This window comes from Plectropomus leopardus, chromosome 9 (assembly GCF_008729295.1).
Source record: "Plectropomus leopardus isolate mb chromosome 9, YSFRI_Pleo_2.0, whole genome shotgun sequence".
NCBI classification, from domain to species: domain Eukaryota; kingdom Metazoa; phylum Chordata; class Actinopteri; order Perciformes; family Serranidae; genus Plectropomus; species Plectropomus leopardus.
In genome coordinates, this window is record NC_056471.1 from 14,656,157 (window position 1) to 14,670,699 (window position 14,543).

Here is a 14,543-nt window from a genome sequence, read left to right on the forward strand (position 1 = left end):
TAGTCCAATGAGAGCAGTTTCTATCTTTTGCATCAGCATGCTGTGTACACAGGACAATACGTGCAAAAGCAAAAATCCATCTAGACAAACATTAAGCTCACAAAACTGCAAAAAAATTATACATACATAAGGATAAAATGGTCAAATGGCATCAAACCAGCAACAGACGGGGCTGAGAGCATAGGGAAGGTTTTTTTTTTCTGATTTATGGTTAATAGACCAGCACCAGGAGCTGGAATCCAGTGAAGAGCACAGAGGAGAGCTTTAAAAATACCGGGATGGAAATGGTGGAAGGAAAAGCACTGTGTGGTTGCAAGGATCAGCAGGTGTCTCAAGAGATCATCAAAACTGGAAATACATATTAAAAAGACAGACAGAGCTGGATGAATATTAAAGAGCTGGGTATCAGTACTCGATACCTTTAAAGGGCCAGTGTGTAGGATTTAGGGGGCTCTATTGGCAGAAATGGAATATAATATCCATAACTATGTTTTCATTAGTGAATAATCACATGAAAAAATAAGAATCATTGTGTTTTCACAACCATAGAATGAGCCGTGAATATCTACATAAGGGGTCGGTCCTCTTCCAACGAGTTTGCCATGTTATTATACAGTATAGTACAGTAGATAGGTCCATATTTTATTGTGTTTCTCCTCGACCACTGTAGTTCTCCTACATGCTTGGCGCATGAGAAAAGTTTTAGTTCTGCAACCTCCTTGCTAGTTGCAACTAAATCCTCCATCCTGGACATTTAAGATATATAAACTGAAATAATTCAGTATCAAGCAGTATCAAAACTTCTCCAGTCAAATGTTACCTGCATTTGATCATTTTGTACACAGATCTAGAAAAGAGTATCTGTTGGTGGTTTTGCTCACAGTAAATCATTGTAAGTGCTCTACTTTAATGTGACATGAGATTGAACCACGACTGCAGCAGCTTCAGCTCATACAGTCTGTGGTGTGGTGAAGTGTGGTGTATTTATGGAGCTGGCAGTGTAGTGTGCCACCAAAACATTAGAAAGTATAGATACTCGACGCCTGTGGTGTCTGGTGGCATTTACTGCAACTGAAATGCCTCATAGTATTCTCTGGGTACTGGATTACTTTGAGGGTATACTGGTGGTGGTACTGGTATTGTATGGTACGATACAAGCCTTACTTGGATGACTCTTTGTTAATACAGCATTTGATTTCTAGTTTATCTTGATTCAGCTGTTTAATAACATTTTCCATTTGTTTCTTAAGGAGCTGCTTCTGAGTTACACTGATTTGTCATCATCCTGCAACATCGTACTCTGTGTTGAAGGTCAAATGAAACAAACTGGGCTATTTAACAAATCATATACTTTCCATCCCACTCTCTGTGTGTAGGATCACCACAACTGCAGCCTGCATGATGGACCTGCGCCGCTACCCTCTAGATGAGCAAAACTGCACCCTGGAGATTGAAAGCTGTAAGTACCGTTGTCCCTGACAACCAGCTCTCACACCCACACATAGACGTAGAATTATACAGATCCCACGTACACATGAAGCTCTGAAATCTGGTTCGAAAACAGTCTGGTGGCGGCAAGGTAGAAGGAAGGTTGATAAGACTGCATGCAAAATGCTGAGAAAGGCTGATGAGATATCAAGAGATACGCATCGAGAAGAGGAACATCACTAATGGCTCGCTGACTGATAACATCCAGCCTAATTAATTCAACTCCAACTGCAGTGGCTTCCCAAGGCGTGGAGCTGCCTGATTAGGTCCAGTGTTTCAGGGGTGTGCTGATAGTGGATGTTATGTGCAGCTTCCTCCCGAAAACTGCCTCCATGTTTGTACAGTACAAAGAGCTCATTTCACGAGGAGTTTGTAATTGTACGTGATCCGGTGTTCTCGAGTCGAGGGAGGGAGGGAGCATGGAGGAACATGAGAGGGAAAGACGAGGTCCTCTGCGTGTTTTATCTGGGTCCCTGGAGAAAAGGATTATGGGGCTGGGATGTGGTGTAGGGCTCAGTCTTTCCGGGTTTGATCACGCTATTGCCAGCAGCGTTAAAGTGGCACAAAAACAGCACGGGTCAGAACCGCCTCTCGCTGCTCCTCTCCCATTATGCTCGCCATCTCTCTCCTCATCACTCTCTCTTTTCGTTTCTCATCTGCCTTCTTTGCACAGTCTCATCCTCGTCTTTTTTTTCTCCCAGCCTTTTTATCTCTCTCTCCATCACTCATGCTTTCTTTTTTTCCTCCTCCTCCTCCTCCTCCTCCTCTCTCAAGCAGCCCAACACAAAATTCACACACACAATCTCTCTCTCTCTCACACACACAGCTCCAGTTTTGATCACCAGGCAGTATCTGCTCTCATATGGATTAACTGGCAATGGTTTTAACGTTGGAATCGCTTCATGCCAGAGCATGCTATTTTATTCAGACTAATGAGCCCAGAGAACTCTCACTTCCCTTGATAAACTTGATGCATTTTTAACAGACACAAGTCTTAAAACCCCAGATCCCCTGATACATCAGCAGCTCACTACTGTGGCTCAGACCACTGGTCTCACATGCTGGACTGCACTGAGCAATAATCGATTTCTACCTCTCCATCATTTATTGTAGTGTATACATGCAAATGCACACCCACATATGTATGCATTTCTCAGAGCTCCTGCTGCATTGTCTCTCTTACATGACAGCCCAAGATAAATACACTGATGTAACAGAATGACATCTTTCAAAGCAGAGACAATGATCCAAAACTAAGGGAGCCACAAACTGACTGACCAGTTATGAACACACCATAAAATGCTCCCTCGCAATGTTCTCCGCCCCAGACACTCCTGTTCCCAAACTCCTCGACACCCTCCTAATCGCAACGTGTCCTGGCTGATCAGAACTAATCTGAGCTGCACATAAAAACAGCAGCATGGTGGACTCGGACCCTACCTGGGGTGATGTGGGGTTGCACAAGGCTGGAATGATGATGATGATGCAGGCGTGGAGGGAGGCGTACTGTATCTGCTGGTGTACAATTTCAGCATCAACCACATTGTGCTTCACAGCTGCACCAGACTGTATTCTGTGTCTTATTTCACGCCAGCAGCAATAAAGGGTTGCAGGAATCAGAGTTAGCGTTTTAGCTCTCCCAGCTACCTCATCTCAAAGACAGGGTTTTTTGAATGGGTTTTTGGTTAGAAGCCTAAAATAAGATCTGTGATTAACACGAGCTGAAAAGATTTTCACATTTTGTTCTATGACATAAAATATGTCAATAAATTAAAGATCTTTTATGTTGGATGGTTTTTTTCCCTTGGCTTTTGTCGAACCAGGAACCAGGGTAACGCGAACTTCTGTGTTGGCCTAGAAATAAACATACCTGTAGTACTCTATTAACCCTTTGAAACTTGGAGCGTCCTTACTTTTCTTTAGCTGCCCTCAGATGCCTTTCACAATTATTTAAAACTTTGAACCGTGAGCAAATTGGTGTGATTTCTTTCAACAACGTGGGTAAAAAGAAAAAAAATAGTAATCTGGCAAGAAATGTTCCTCAAATTCCACAAAAAAACCCTTTGAAAATGTATTAATAAAAATCAATAGGGAAAAATGTCTAAACAAAACAAAAATTGTTTGTAGTTGTTTTTTTTTTTGTTTTTTTTAACAAATTTTCATTCTTGTACCTCTTACTAATTTCTTGCTCATTTCTTCTTCCATTACCCATTTCCTTCTTCCCATGTTTTTAAGAGAAATTAAGCCAATTTGTTTAGGTTTCAAAGGGTTAAAGGAGCTGTAATTGACATTCAGAGCAAATCAATGATTCAAAGTCTGAGCTGAGATTGTCTGCACATGGCTCTTAACATGGAGGAGGCTGAGCCAGTGGCTAGTTACCAGTGTGCACAATGTCAACAGTGCAGACAGAGTTAATGTTTGTAACGTGGGTGTGAAACAGAGGGTTGGTGTTACACATCTGTGACAACACTGTTCCTCCAACATAGGCTGGAATGGTGTCATATGAGCGCATTGCAGAGTTGCAGCAATGAGTACCAGTGAGATTCACACACAGGGAGTCAGAGCTAAACATACATGTGCAGCCAGCCTGTACACCACAACAAAGTACACAGATGATTGGATAATAAAACACACAGACTTTATTCTCTGCTCAGGATGCATCGATATCTTCACATATGAAGTAGTGGTTTGCAGCTATTTTGATGCTCTGAATGTTGCATACAGTGGCATAATCTCTACTTTCTTATTTTCAAAAAATCCCATGAAATTACTAAAACCAACAACTGATTTATTTTGTTAACAAGTACTATTTGTGTAGCCAAAGTTTACTTCATTCCATGTGTCATACACCTCCATTGTTGTCAAAAAACTATTAAAACACATCAATGAGGGGGGCCTAGCAGCTCGCCTATAGAGCAGGCATCCAATGTACAAAGGCTACATCTTTGCCACAGCGGTCACAAGTTCCATTCAAACCTTTGCTGCGTGCCATCCCCTCCTTCTTCCCCTGTCACTGCGAAGACTTTACTGTCCACAAAGCTGAAAAGTCCAAAAAATAATCTTTTAACAAAAAGAAACGTACAAAAAAACACACCAGTGCATTTGTTGACATGTCAGTTCATTACCATGAACACACCAGTATCATTTTATCAGTCAGTCAGTCAGTCCCACATACACTGATCTTCTGCTCTTAAATACTCACTGAACCACCACACGTAGATTAATATGCAAGTCCCCAATAAATTCAGACTTCATTGCTGTTTGAGTTACATTTGCTAAACACTACGGTCCCCAGCTGTTAAAAGAAACATAAGACTAATTACATTTGTTACCTGTTGTTCAAGATTTACGCCTCTGGTAGGAAATTGAGTGCCACAGACAGAATAAGTAATACAGTATATGTAAAGAGATGGAATAATACAATGTTGGTTTGAATTTTTTTCATGGGATTTGCTATTATATTGATAAGATATTGCTAACCTTAAATGTGGAGTAGGTGATTCTGGAGAAAGATAGTTGATTGTTGAGTCTCATTCGCAGGTCATCAAACACCAACACTTGGGTGGGTAGCCGGACTGAATGAGAACCTGGGAATGAGAAGCGGTGTTTCTGCAGAATCACCTGCTCCACCTTTTGACTTTTTCACAGTAGATATCTTGAAGTGTCTCAGTAGGAAATAAAAAGGTATAAATACATCAAAATGGCTATCAAGTCAAGTCAATTTTATTTGACTATCCAGACTTCAGTTTCAGGGAGCTGTTGTTGTGCAGGCAGCTTCATGCAGAACACAGACACTGTTGATACTGTTAGTAGCACCTGTGTTTTGCTACTATGACGAGCCAAAATGTGTACTGTGAAAAAGGCCTTTGGGTGAAGTTAGCTGCCTGTCCAACCAATAACATCCCAACACAAGCACCATGACTAACTTCACCTTGAATGTCACAGCAATAAAGAATTGTGTGTTAATTTTAAAAAAAAAATCAGAGCCTTGCAGTTTAATAATTCATCGCACCTGAATAGGTCAGTGTCTCTATTTTGAGTGTGATGCAGACAAAGTAGAACTGGGAGTGACGTGAGGGAGAGTAGGAATGGCTGCTACCTACCTGCTTGTCTGCTATGCTATTTAGGTCTATGTCAGAGACAGTCTGCAACACTGGAGTCCCCCAAAAATGACGGCAATGGTTTGCATGCATGTGCAACAAACACATCAAGCTCAAATTTTCTGCTGTGTTATGTGGCTTTAAAATATCATGTGAGTTGCTACAGAATGTTTTGTTTCTAAACTTATCCCAAGGCTGTTGGGTTTTTTATGTGCATTGCAATAGTTTTTCTCTATAAACACAGATAGTTGATCCTTATATTTGTGCAGTTGTGTAGAAATTGTAACTCTTTTATACTGAAAAGCCTCCAGGAAGATTCAAAGCTTTTTGCTTTCAAGTGACCCAATGTTGTCTTTAAGGATCATTCTCCAAATCATATAATAATATTTAAAGTCAATGTCCTACCTTAAAAATACTGCCATTCTTTCAAGTTGATGTAAATAAGTTATGAAAACAACCTGCTTGACATGTTCAACATAGATCGTGATATCAAGATTTGATATCATGAGCATGGAAAATATATTTTATTTTCAAAATATTTCAGTTTGGTAGCTGACAGCCATGCAAGTGATGTTTCTGGTGCTTTCAGTGAGCATTTAAACACACCACCAAGAAAGCATTTGAAATAATTGCTTGCTACTGTGTTAACATGCATAGTTTATCTCTAACAAAAATACAATTTTCATAGTGTGCTGAAATAAATGTGATCCAATCAATTTTAAAATGTATGAATGCTTTAGAACATTGATTCCTAAACTTTTTAGCTCGTAGCACTTTAAAGTCAAAGTCAACTCATAAGATATCTTTAAGGTTAACATATCTTTTAAAATCTTTGGGTAGGAGCGCCTCCTGCTCTCAAACTAAAACTGTCCGAGGTGCTCTTTGGATACCTGTAGACCCAAAAATGAAAAGAAAAAATCCAAGGTATTCTCTTTTTAACAATTAAAACATCTTAATGTAATGGCATGGTCATATTAGACCTAGTAACAAATGGACACGTTTTGGTTTCAAGCTGTTGTCAGGGAGTCAAAAACATATTTCTTCTTCACAAATTCAAGTCCTCATTTATTTTCAGTGGCTGAAATGATTAAACTATCCTTTTACACAAAAAATGATATAGAAACACCAGCCAAAATATATGCAGAATTTAATGTAGCCAAAATGTTTTCCTTTTCCAAACTTGTTAATTATGTTTTGACCCCTCAAGTACACTTCTGCTGCTGCTCTAGATAATGGTGAATGGTATTTGTAGTGAAAAAGCTAACTCTATGTGTTCACATAAAATCAGACAGATAGAAAACAGCTTCTGGACATCACAGGAGAAACAAACAAGCAGTTCAACAGAACGGAAGGAAAGTGAAATGAAACCTGCTTGTCTTGATGCATTATTGATGACAAATAATGGAATAAATCATATATCAAATATAATTATTTTGTGTTTTGTTTTGATGTTATTGTAAAGTCCAGTTATTGTCCAGATTTCCTGTGTTTTCTCCTTGTGTAAAGGAGCTTTGTAACACCTAGTTATAAATTCCATTGCTTAGGGTGGCAATAAGTTAAAATATTTTAAGTTTGAAATGCAATTTTGTCTGCCTTTACTATTGCCGATATTCTTTGCGGGCTTCACCTTTTTTTCCACTTTTACATCCTGCTCTCATCCACCAAAATGATATTTGTTTTGCCGTCTACTGTCTCCCTGATTTCATGTGAACAAAGCATGAAATAAAACCACTGATGTTAACATTTAACATTACCACACTATATTATGATGTGTTGTAGACCATAACTGGGCATTGACAATTTTTCTGTTTGGTTTCTCTGCAGATGGATACACGACAGATGATATTGAATTTTACTGGCGAGGTGGAGATGGTGCTGTGTCCGGGGTCGACAGAATAGAGCTGCCACAGTTCTCTATCGTGGACTATAAACTCATCTCCAAGAATGTGGTCTTCTCTACAGGTACACAACAGTTATCTTTGTCTTTGGTTCTTTTACCATGTAGCAGCAGCTTTCATTTAATGCTCTTCAAAAACATTGGAAAAAAAGCAATGAGAAAATTGCAAGAATTTGGGAAAAGGTGAAAAGAAAACAACAAGAAAATTAAGATTAAAAAAAGGAGAGAGTAAGAGAGAGAGAGATTAGAAAATTATCACAAAAAGGGAAAAATACCCAGAAACTACATTATGATTACTACAGTTATATATTCTAAATATCTTACAGAATATAAACATACTATAATTTTTAGCACTTTTTTGTATTTTGTGTTTGTTTTAGGTTGTTACTTTACTTTTTTTTGCTCATTTGCAGTTATTTTTCTTGTAACTTCTGGATTATTTCCTATCAAGTTGCTCATTGCCTTCGTCCTGTTTTTAAGATATCAAGCCGACTTGCTCAGGTTTCAAATGAAAAACATTCCACAGTTTTCTTCAAATATTAGAATACACACACAAGCACATAAAAGTCAGACATGGCTGGCTCCCCGGTGCCAAGGAATATATAGCTTTTAGTGAGCGTCATTGAGGAAAATCTATTTCCATCCCACTTCCTCTCTCCCTCTGCCTCCTTCAGGTTCCTACCCCCGCCTGTCCCTCAGCTTCAAACTGAAGAGGAACATTGGTTACTTCATCCTGCAGACATACATGCCTTCCATCCTGATTACCATCCTCTCCTGGGTCTCCTTCTGGATCAACTACGACGCCTCGGCTGCCAGAGTGGCCCTGGGTAGGATTGCCTCGCCACTGCTGAACAGTAACCCTGGGAAATAACCCAAAGCTAAATGATAACAGAGCATAAAAAGAGCCATTTAACATACATTGAGCCTTTAGCATTTCTATACATTATTGCATCTGCCTGATCTCTGTTTTGACCCTTTATTTTCCCAGCATTTACTTTATTCCTCATTAGCTCAGAGCATGTGAGTGATAGCAGTGTGTGATAGGCTGCCTGGCTAAATGTCTGTTGTTCAGAGATGACTATATGCATGACTCATGCAGAGCGAGATGTGCTGCAGCTCGACCTTGAAGCGTGCTGTCTCTCTCTCTGCCTGTCTGTCTATCGGAGCCTCTCATTGGTCAGAGATCTCTGCTTATCAGAGCCAGATCGCGGCTAAATTACAGCAGAACAAAAGGAGGCAACATTTGCGTAAATGTACCATACACATTTGAATATTTTTACACCAATGTCAAACTGCCACTGATGCTGAAATGAAAGCTCCCTTTAGTGCTAAACTTGGGTATGACAGGTCAGAACAGCGGAGGAAATGGCTTTGAGCTTTATGTGTGTCGTTCTTGTCACACACCATTTGTTTTCTGGAGTGGGACACATGCGGGTTGGAGCCCCAGACGGAGCGTTCAGAGGGTAACGTGATTTAAAGATCTGCCTCCTCGCAGTGTCCTGAGAACGTGCAGCAAGCAAGCGCAGCCAATGAGAGGCGAGGCTCCATGCTACAGTGACACTGCTGGCTGCTGGGTTATTTATAATACGTGTGAATCTGACCAAATGCAGATTGTGCATGCAGATGACTAATGTATCAAACACAGTGTGTGTATGTTGAAAAAAAAACAGGTGAATTGTGCTGTGACTAATAGCAGATGTTTACAGTGTGCTTTTATATAGCCTACAGTTTGTTCTGTGGCCATTTGAATACATGATTAGGTACAAACATAATGAAACACACAAACACAAACAGTTTCAATCTCAGGAGGTTTCCAGGGATCATTTTATCCATATGGGTTCACATTATTTCAGGCCTTTCTGTTTGCTATAAATAAATGCTATATAATGTACATGATAAACATGAATGCTTATGTTCACAAGCACAGACTCATGTCCTCTGATGATGAGCACCTGATCTCAATTATTTTAATGTACAGCATTTCCAAATAATCGGGACACCCTCATTCATGCACTATTTCCTTCAAAGAGTGGTGCAGGAATGATTCTTAAAATCCAGAAATGAGTTAGCATTTTAGCGCTTACAGTTCCCTCATCTCAAAGTCAATGGGTTTTTGGTTAAATACTTGAAATAAATGTCTGTGGTTAAGACAAGCTTAAGAGGCTTTTTACATTTTGTTTAGCAGGATAGTTTTCACAGATGAATGGCACTTTTATGATTTTAAAGTATAAATACAATCAACAGATGTAAAAAGTTAATGTTAGGCTATAAATGAATTACACCACTGTCACATGACTTCAACGTCACCACAACACCTGGGCCAATAACGCGGTGTTGGGAGTGATGACGTTTAGTGTCCCTGACAACCTCTGTAGTTTCATTTAGCCAGTTGTTTGTAACTGCCTCTTTAAAGACACGCAAAAGTTCACATGTACTAATGAATTCTGTGTCACAGAACAAAAACTTCATAAATGCTTGTTTGCCACAGAACTTATTTCTGTAATTTAAATATCCAATGAAAATAATACCATTGGCTTTCTGTAGCGGGAACCAGGACAAAACTCACTTCTGCGTCTGCCTACAGAACCACATCATCTCTGCAGCATTTTATTATGGATACTTTACTGAATAAAGAGCAATAGATTTAGACTGTGGGCTGATCTGCATTATGCATCGTCAAAAATGGTAAAGTCAGCATGCTAACATGCTAACATGCTGACTTTATCAGGCATAATATTAAGCATGTTCATCTTAGATTAGTGTGTTAACACGGTAGCATTTTCTGACTGGTTCTAATCACAAAGTACAGCTGAGACTAATAAGAATGTATGTAGCTCTGCAAGTATTTGGTGCTTCAACCCAGCCCCTGACTTGACAAACACCGATGCTCAGTTAGTGTCCCCAGGCGTCAGACACCAATGAGGCACACTTTAGCAGCAGCAGTTTTTTATGCTCCAAGCGACTGCTGTAGTATAAAGTGTGAAAAAATTTGCATAGGGTTGGTGGGTCAAACAAACTCCAGACTTTCACCCAGGAGGCCACTGTTAATGTCTCCCGTGAAACCAAAAGTCAGTTGAGTTATTTTAACAACAACCTAGTGTGCTTATATTTGTTGCATACTAGTGATGTATGTCACGTGATACAATTAACATAATAGGCCAATGTTTGTTTGTTTTTAACCTCAGTACTGTTTCAGTTAGATAAGAGCTTTTATGCATTTAACAAGCAGAAACTGTACATTTCCTGTGAAAATTGAGGTAAATGTCTTTTTTTTTAAGATACAATGTATATAAAGAGCATAAGTTGACATGCCATCCCAAAGCCTTTCAAACTGAAGCTGGAGAGGTACCTACAGCCTCATAGTTGGTTGTTTAGAGCCACTGACAAAGCATCAGTAATTATCATGTTGGGACTGAGAATGTGCTGGGTCATTAGGTATTGGACAAATTGAAATTGTGACCTGATGATGGTGTTAGTTAAAAAAAATTGCACAAAATTTCATCTTTATTTATCTAATAGCTGTTGCGATATTTCAGTTTGGACCAACGTGTTTGACCAACAAATTGATATTATCATTCCTCAAAATCTAATGTAACCTTAAGTCAACGTGCCAACCTTTTTTTGTTTCATTGTACAGATTATGTTAAAAATGTCTTACAGCGTCTGAAAACTTCACTTTCTCTCTAAACGTGTGACCTGTGGTATCCAGGGATCACCACGGTGCTGACCATGACCACCATCAACACCCACTTGCGAGAGACGCTCCCAAAGATCCCCTACGTGAAGGCTATTGACATGTACCTGATGGGCTGCTTTGTGTTTGTCTTCCTGGCCCTGCTGGAGTACGCATTCGTCAACTACATCTTCTTCGGCCAGGGCCCCCAGCGGCAGAAGAAGGCGGCTGAGAAAGCAGCCACGGCCAATAATGAGAAGCTGAGACCTGACCCCAACAAGGTACATGTGCAGGCAAACTCCCTCTACAGGTATCTGTGCTGTCGGTTATTGTGTGTGTTTGTATCTGTGGGAGCAAAATGACTTCTTCTCCTCTCAAGGTCAATGTGATGCTGTGATCAATGCTTGATGTCCTTTACCAGCACTCTTTACTCCTGCTCTAGCTCTCCGTTTCTCACTGGTTTAGCCTTGTGTATCATCTTTATGACTCAGACTAGGATCTGAAAGAGTGAATGCAGAAGCAATGATTGGCTTATGCTTTATCTCCATATTTCTGTGTCTCTCAAAAGGGCAAGGCGCCTTGGACAAAAAAAGAAAAATCCCTGGCTGTGGCGCCAAAGCCTCACTTTAAATTTCATTCAGCTGCTAAAGTTAGCAGGAACAACAGCAACATAAAAAATAAAACACCCTTTCCTTCTGAGTGTGGCAAGCTACGATTTTCCCCTAAGTAACAGTGCTGATTTTGTATGCTTGCAGTGGCTGGTGGGAAATGTAGTTCAGAGAGATGATGCTCTGTATGCCAGAATGAAACAGAGGGAAATTGACGCATATGACTCGATGTGGGATCCCATCTTTGTGGACGATGCCGCATTAGGACTAGGCGAGCAAAGAAATAAGGTACTGGAGGTTTTGAAAGTCAAAACTAACAATGTCATCAATCTGAATCAACCCAGATCAGAGGAAAATGCTGTAGTTTTTGTGCATTTCTTTGATTTCTATAGATTTTTAAGGCAACTTTGATCATCACTCCCACCATTGTGTTTTTTCCCTCTCTTGGTTTGCTCTTCATGCATTTTCCTGACAAACACGGCTTAGCAGTTTGATTTCTGCAGGCATTAATTTAATCTGAACTTGGGCTGTACATCTAAATTGATGGGAAATGACAAATATGGCAAGAGAGAAGAAAACATCAGTAGCTTCTCTATCATTCAGTTACAAATACTGTACAATCTCAAAGGCAATTGATAACTCTTGTAAAACTAAGTGAAGCAATTGAGAAAAAAAAAAAATGACGCCAGATAAGAGAAAGAGATCATTTGCCGTTTGATGAATAGTGCCAAATAAGTGGCTTCGCTTACACAAAAACAGAACAAGCTCCATTTACAGCGGGACGGGATTGGATTATAGGGACGTTTTTCCTCAGAAGTCAGGCTATGGATGAAGAAATGTTGATCCGAATTCACTTCCCACAACGTCTTTCCTGACCTGCCCCCCCGAACCTTTTTAGCCTCTCCTCCATCTTTGCAAAGTCCTTACTATTTCTCTCAACCTTCTCCTGTCACATTTTTTTCCTTTTGCTTTCTCTTTTTTTATTCAGTTTGTCTTGTGAATCGACAGAATTTTAACCACACTCTGGTTGAAATTCTGAGATGACAATGAAGATTTCTCCATGAGAATTAGTTTGTGGAGTGCGTTGTGCTCTTCCAGGAATGTTACCTCATAGTCTTGTGGTCGTATTATCACTCAGATATTGATTGACAGATGATCAATAATTTACTTTAGTGCTTTTAAAGTGCTTTTAAATTTTTATTCACTGTAAGTAACACAGTTTTTGACTCATTTGCATTACCCATTCTAGCACCTCATCAGTATTTTTTATACAGTGAATGACTTAATGATCATTGTAGCTACTGATAATTTTATTAGATTAAGTTCAAACTTAACAAAAAACACTTTTAGATTTCCCCATGGCAGTAACTTCTCATGGCTCCACCTGTTTTTACACCCCTCACGCAGATGACTCCCGACGACAACATCCTGTTCAGCACCCTGGAGATGAAGAATGAGATGGGTGGTGGCGGGGATCTGTCCCGGGGCCTTGGAGCACCCGGAGACCCCCGCAACACCATGCTGGCCTATGATAGCTCGACACTGCAGTACCGCAGGGCAGCCATGGCCCGCCAGAACTATGGCCATAGCGCCTTGGAGCGCCACGCCCAGAAGAAGTCGCGCCTACGGAGACGGGCCTCCCAGCTCAAGGTGAATATCCCAGACCTGTCTGATGTGAACTCTATCGATAAGTGGTCCAGGATGATCTTCCCCACCGTCTTTTCCTTCTTCAACGTCGTCTACTGGCTCTACTACGTCCATTAAACCTGGCGGCATCCCGTGGCCAGCTTGTGGCGGGCATGAAAAGAAGAGGGGGGAGGGGAGGGTGGGGTTAGGGAAGATGAGAGAAATCAAGAGAGAGGTGATGTGAAAGAGAGAGAGAGAATGAGAGATAAACAGTGCACCAACTTTTTTTAGCTGGTTCATTTTAGAAAAAGTGGAGAGAATGCAAAGACTTTTGGATGGACTGCAGCAGCACCCAACACTTCAGTCAGCAGTGACTCTTTTAGGATTTGGGAAACACCTTAAAATCGACTGAGAAACACTCGAAAAAGAAGAGCGAGTTTTAAAAAGACAGAAACGGTGCCTGTTCCAGAATTTCAATATATCACTAATATTTGTCATTCGTAGCTTACTCTCTGTGGATCAAATATTTATGCTTGTGTTTGCATATACTTTAAGGATTTGTTTTGTTTAGTATCTATTTACTTCGTAGCCGAGCTGTCTGCATCCAGGAAAGCTTTATAAATGATTTTAAAGGAGTCATCCTTGATAGTCTATTTTCCTATAATTACTGTATATCAAAAACATCCTTTAAAAGCATGCTTATGTTTGATTTCATTTGCATCTCAGTCATGATGATGATGATGGAGCGCAAAGCATTTTAGTTTCACTAGTTGAGGTTAGTCTGTCAGTTACCATTTTGCAGCTTTGGCTTAGCACGGCCCACCTGAGGGGGATGTTTTGAGCATCGCTGGATGACAACAGGTGGACAGCAGGGGGCGCTCTTTTCTCTGGACATCCCTGTGGGGCTTTAATGGTGCCAATGCTGAGCAGGATTAAGCTTCCTCAGTTATTGAAGGTCTCATATTATCCGGTGAAAGAGCGGGACTGTTGGACAGTGACGCTTTGGCAACGTTTTTTTTTTTTTTGCTTTTGCGGTGCTGACAAAGTCATGTCCATTTCACCACGTGTTATTTTTTTAAAGAGAACATTTGACTCCTCCGTAATTTCTGCCATCGTGTGAGGAGCTCCAGAGGCGGAGAATGGCTTTAACA

General features: G+C 40.3%; 1 protein-coding gene across 3 annotated transcripts in view; it reads left to right on the forward strand.

The window, feature by feature from the left end:
• Positions 1–13,584, forward strand: part of gabrb2a (gamma-aminobutyric acid type A receptor subunit beta2a) — a 42,479-nt gene extending 28,895 nt beyond the window's left edge. For 2 of the 3 annotated variants that reach the window (XM_042492848.1, XM_042492850.1), the window contains 6 exons: positions 1,377–1,459; positions 7,413–7,550; positions 8,160–8,312; positions 11,195–11,439; positions 11,914–12,054; positions 13,174–13,584. In XM_042492848.1, coding sequence (XP_042348782.1) covers positions 1,377–1,459; positions 7,413–7,550; positions 8,160–8,312; positions 11,195–11,439; positions 11,914–12,054; positions 13,174–13,530 — 1,117 coding nt within the window. In that variant the 3' untranslated portion in view covers positions 13,531–13,584. The remainder of the gene's footprint in view (positions 1–1,376; positions 1,460–7,412; positions 7,551–8,159; positions 8,313–11,194; positions 11,440–11,913; positions 12,055–13,173) is intronic. The other variant, XM_042492849.1, reaches the window with a different exon arrangement.
• Positions 13,585–14,543: the final 959 nt, after the last annotated feature.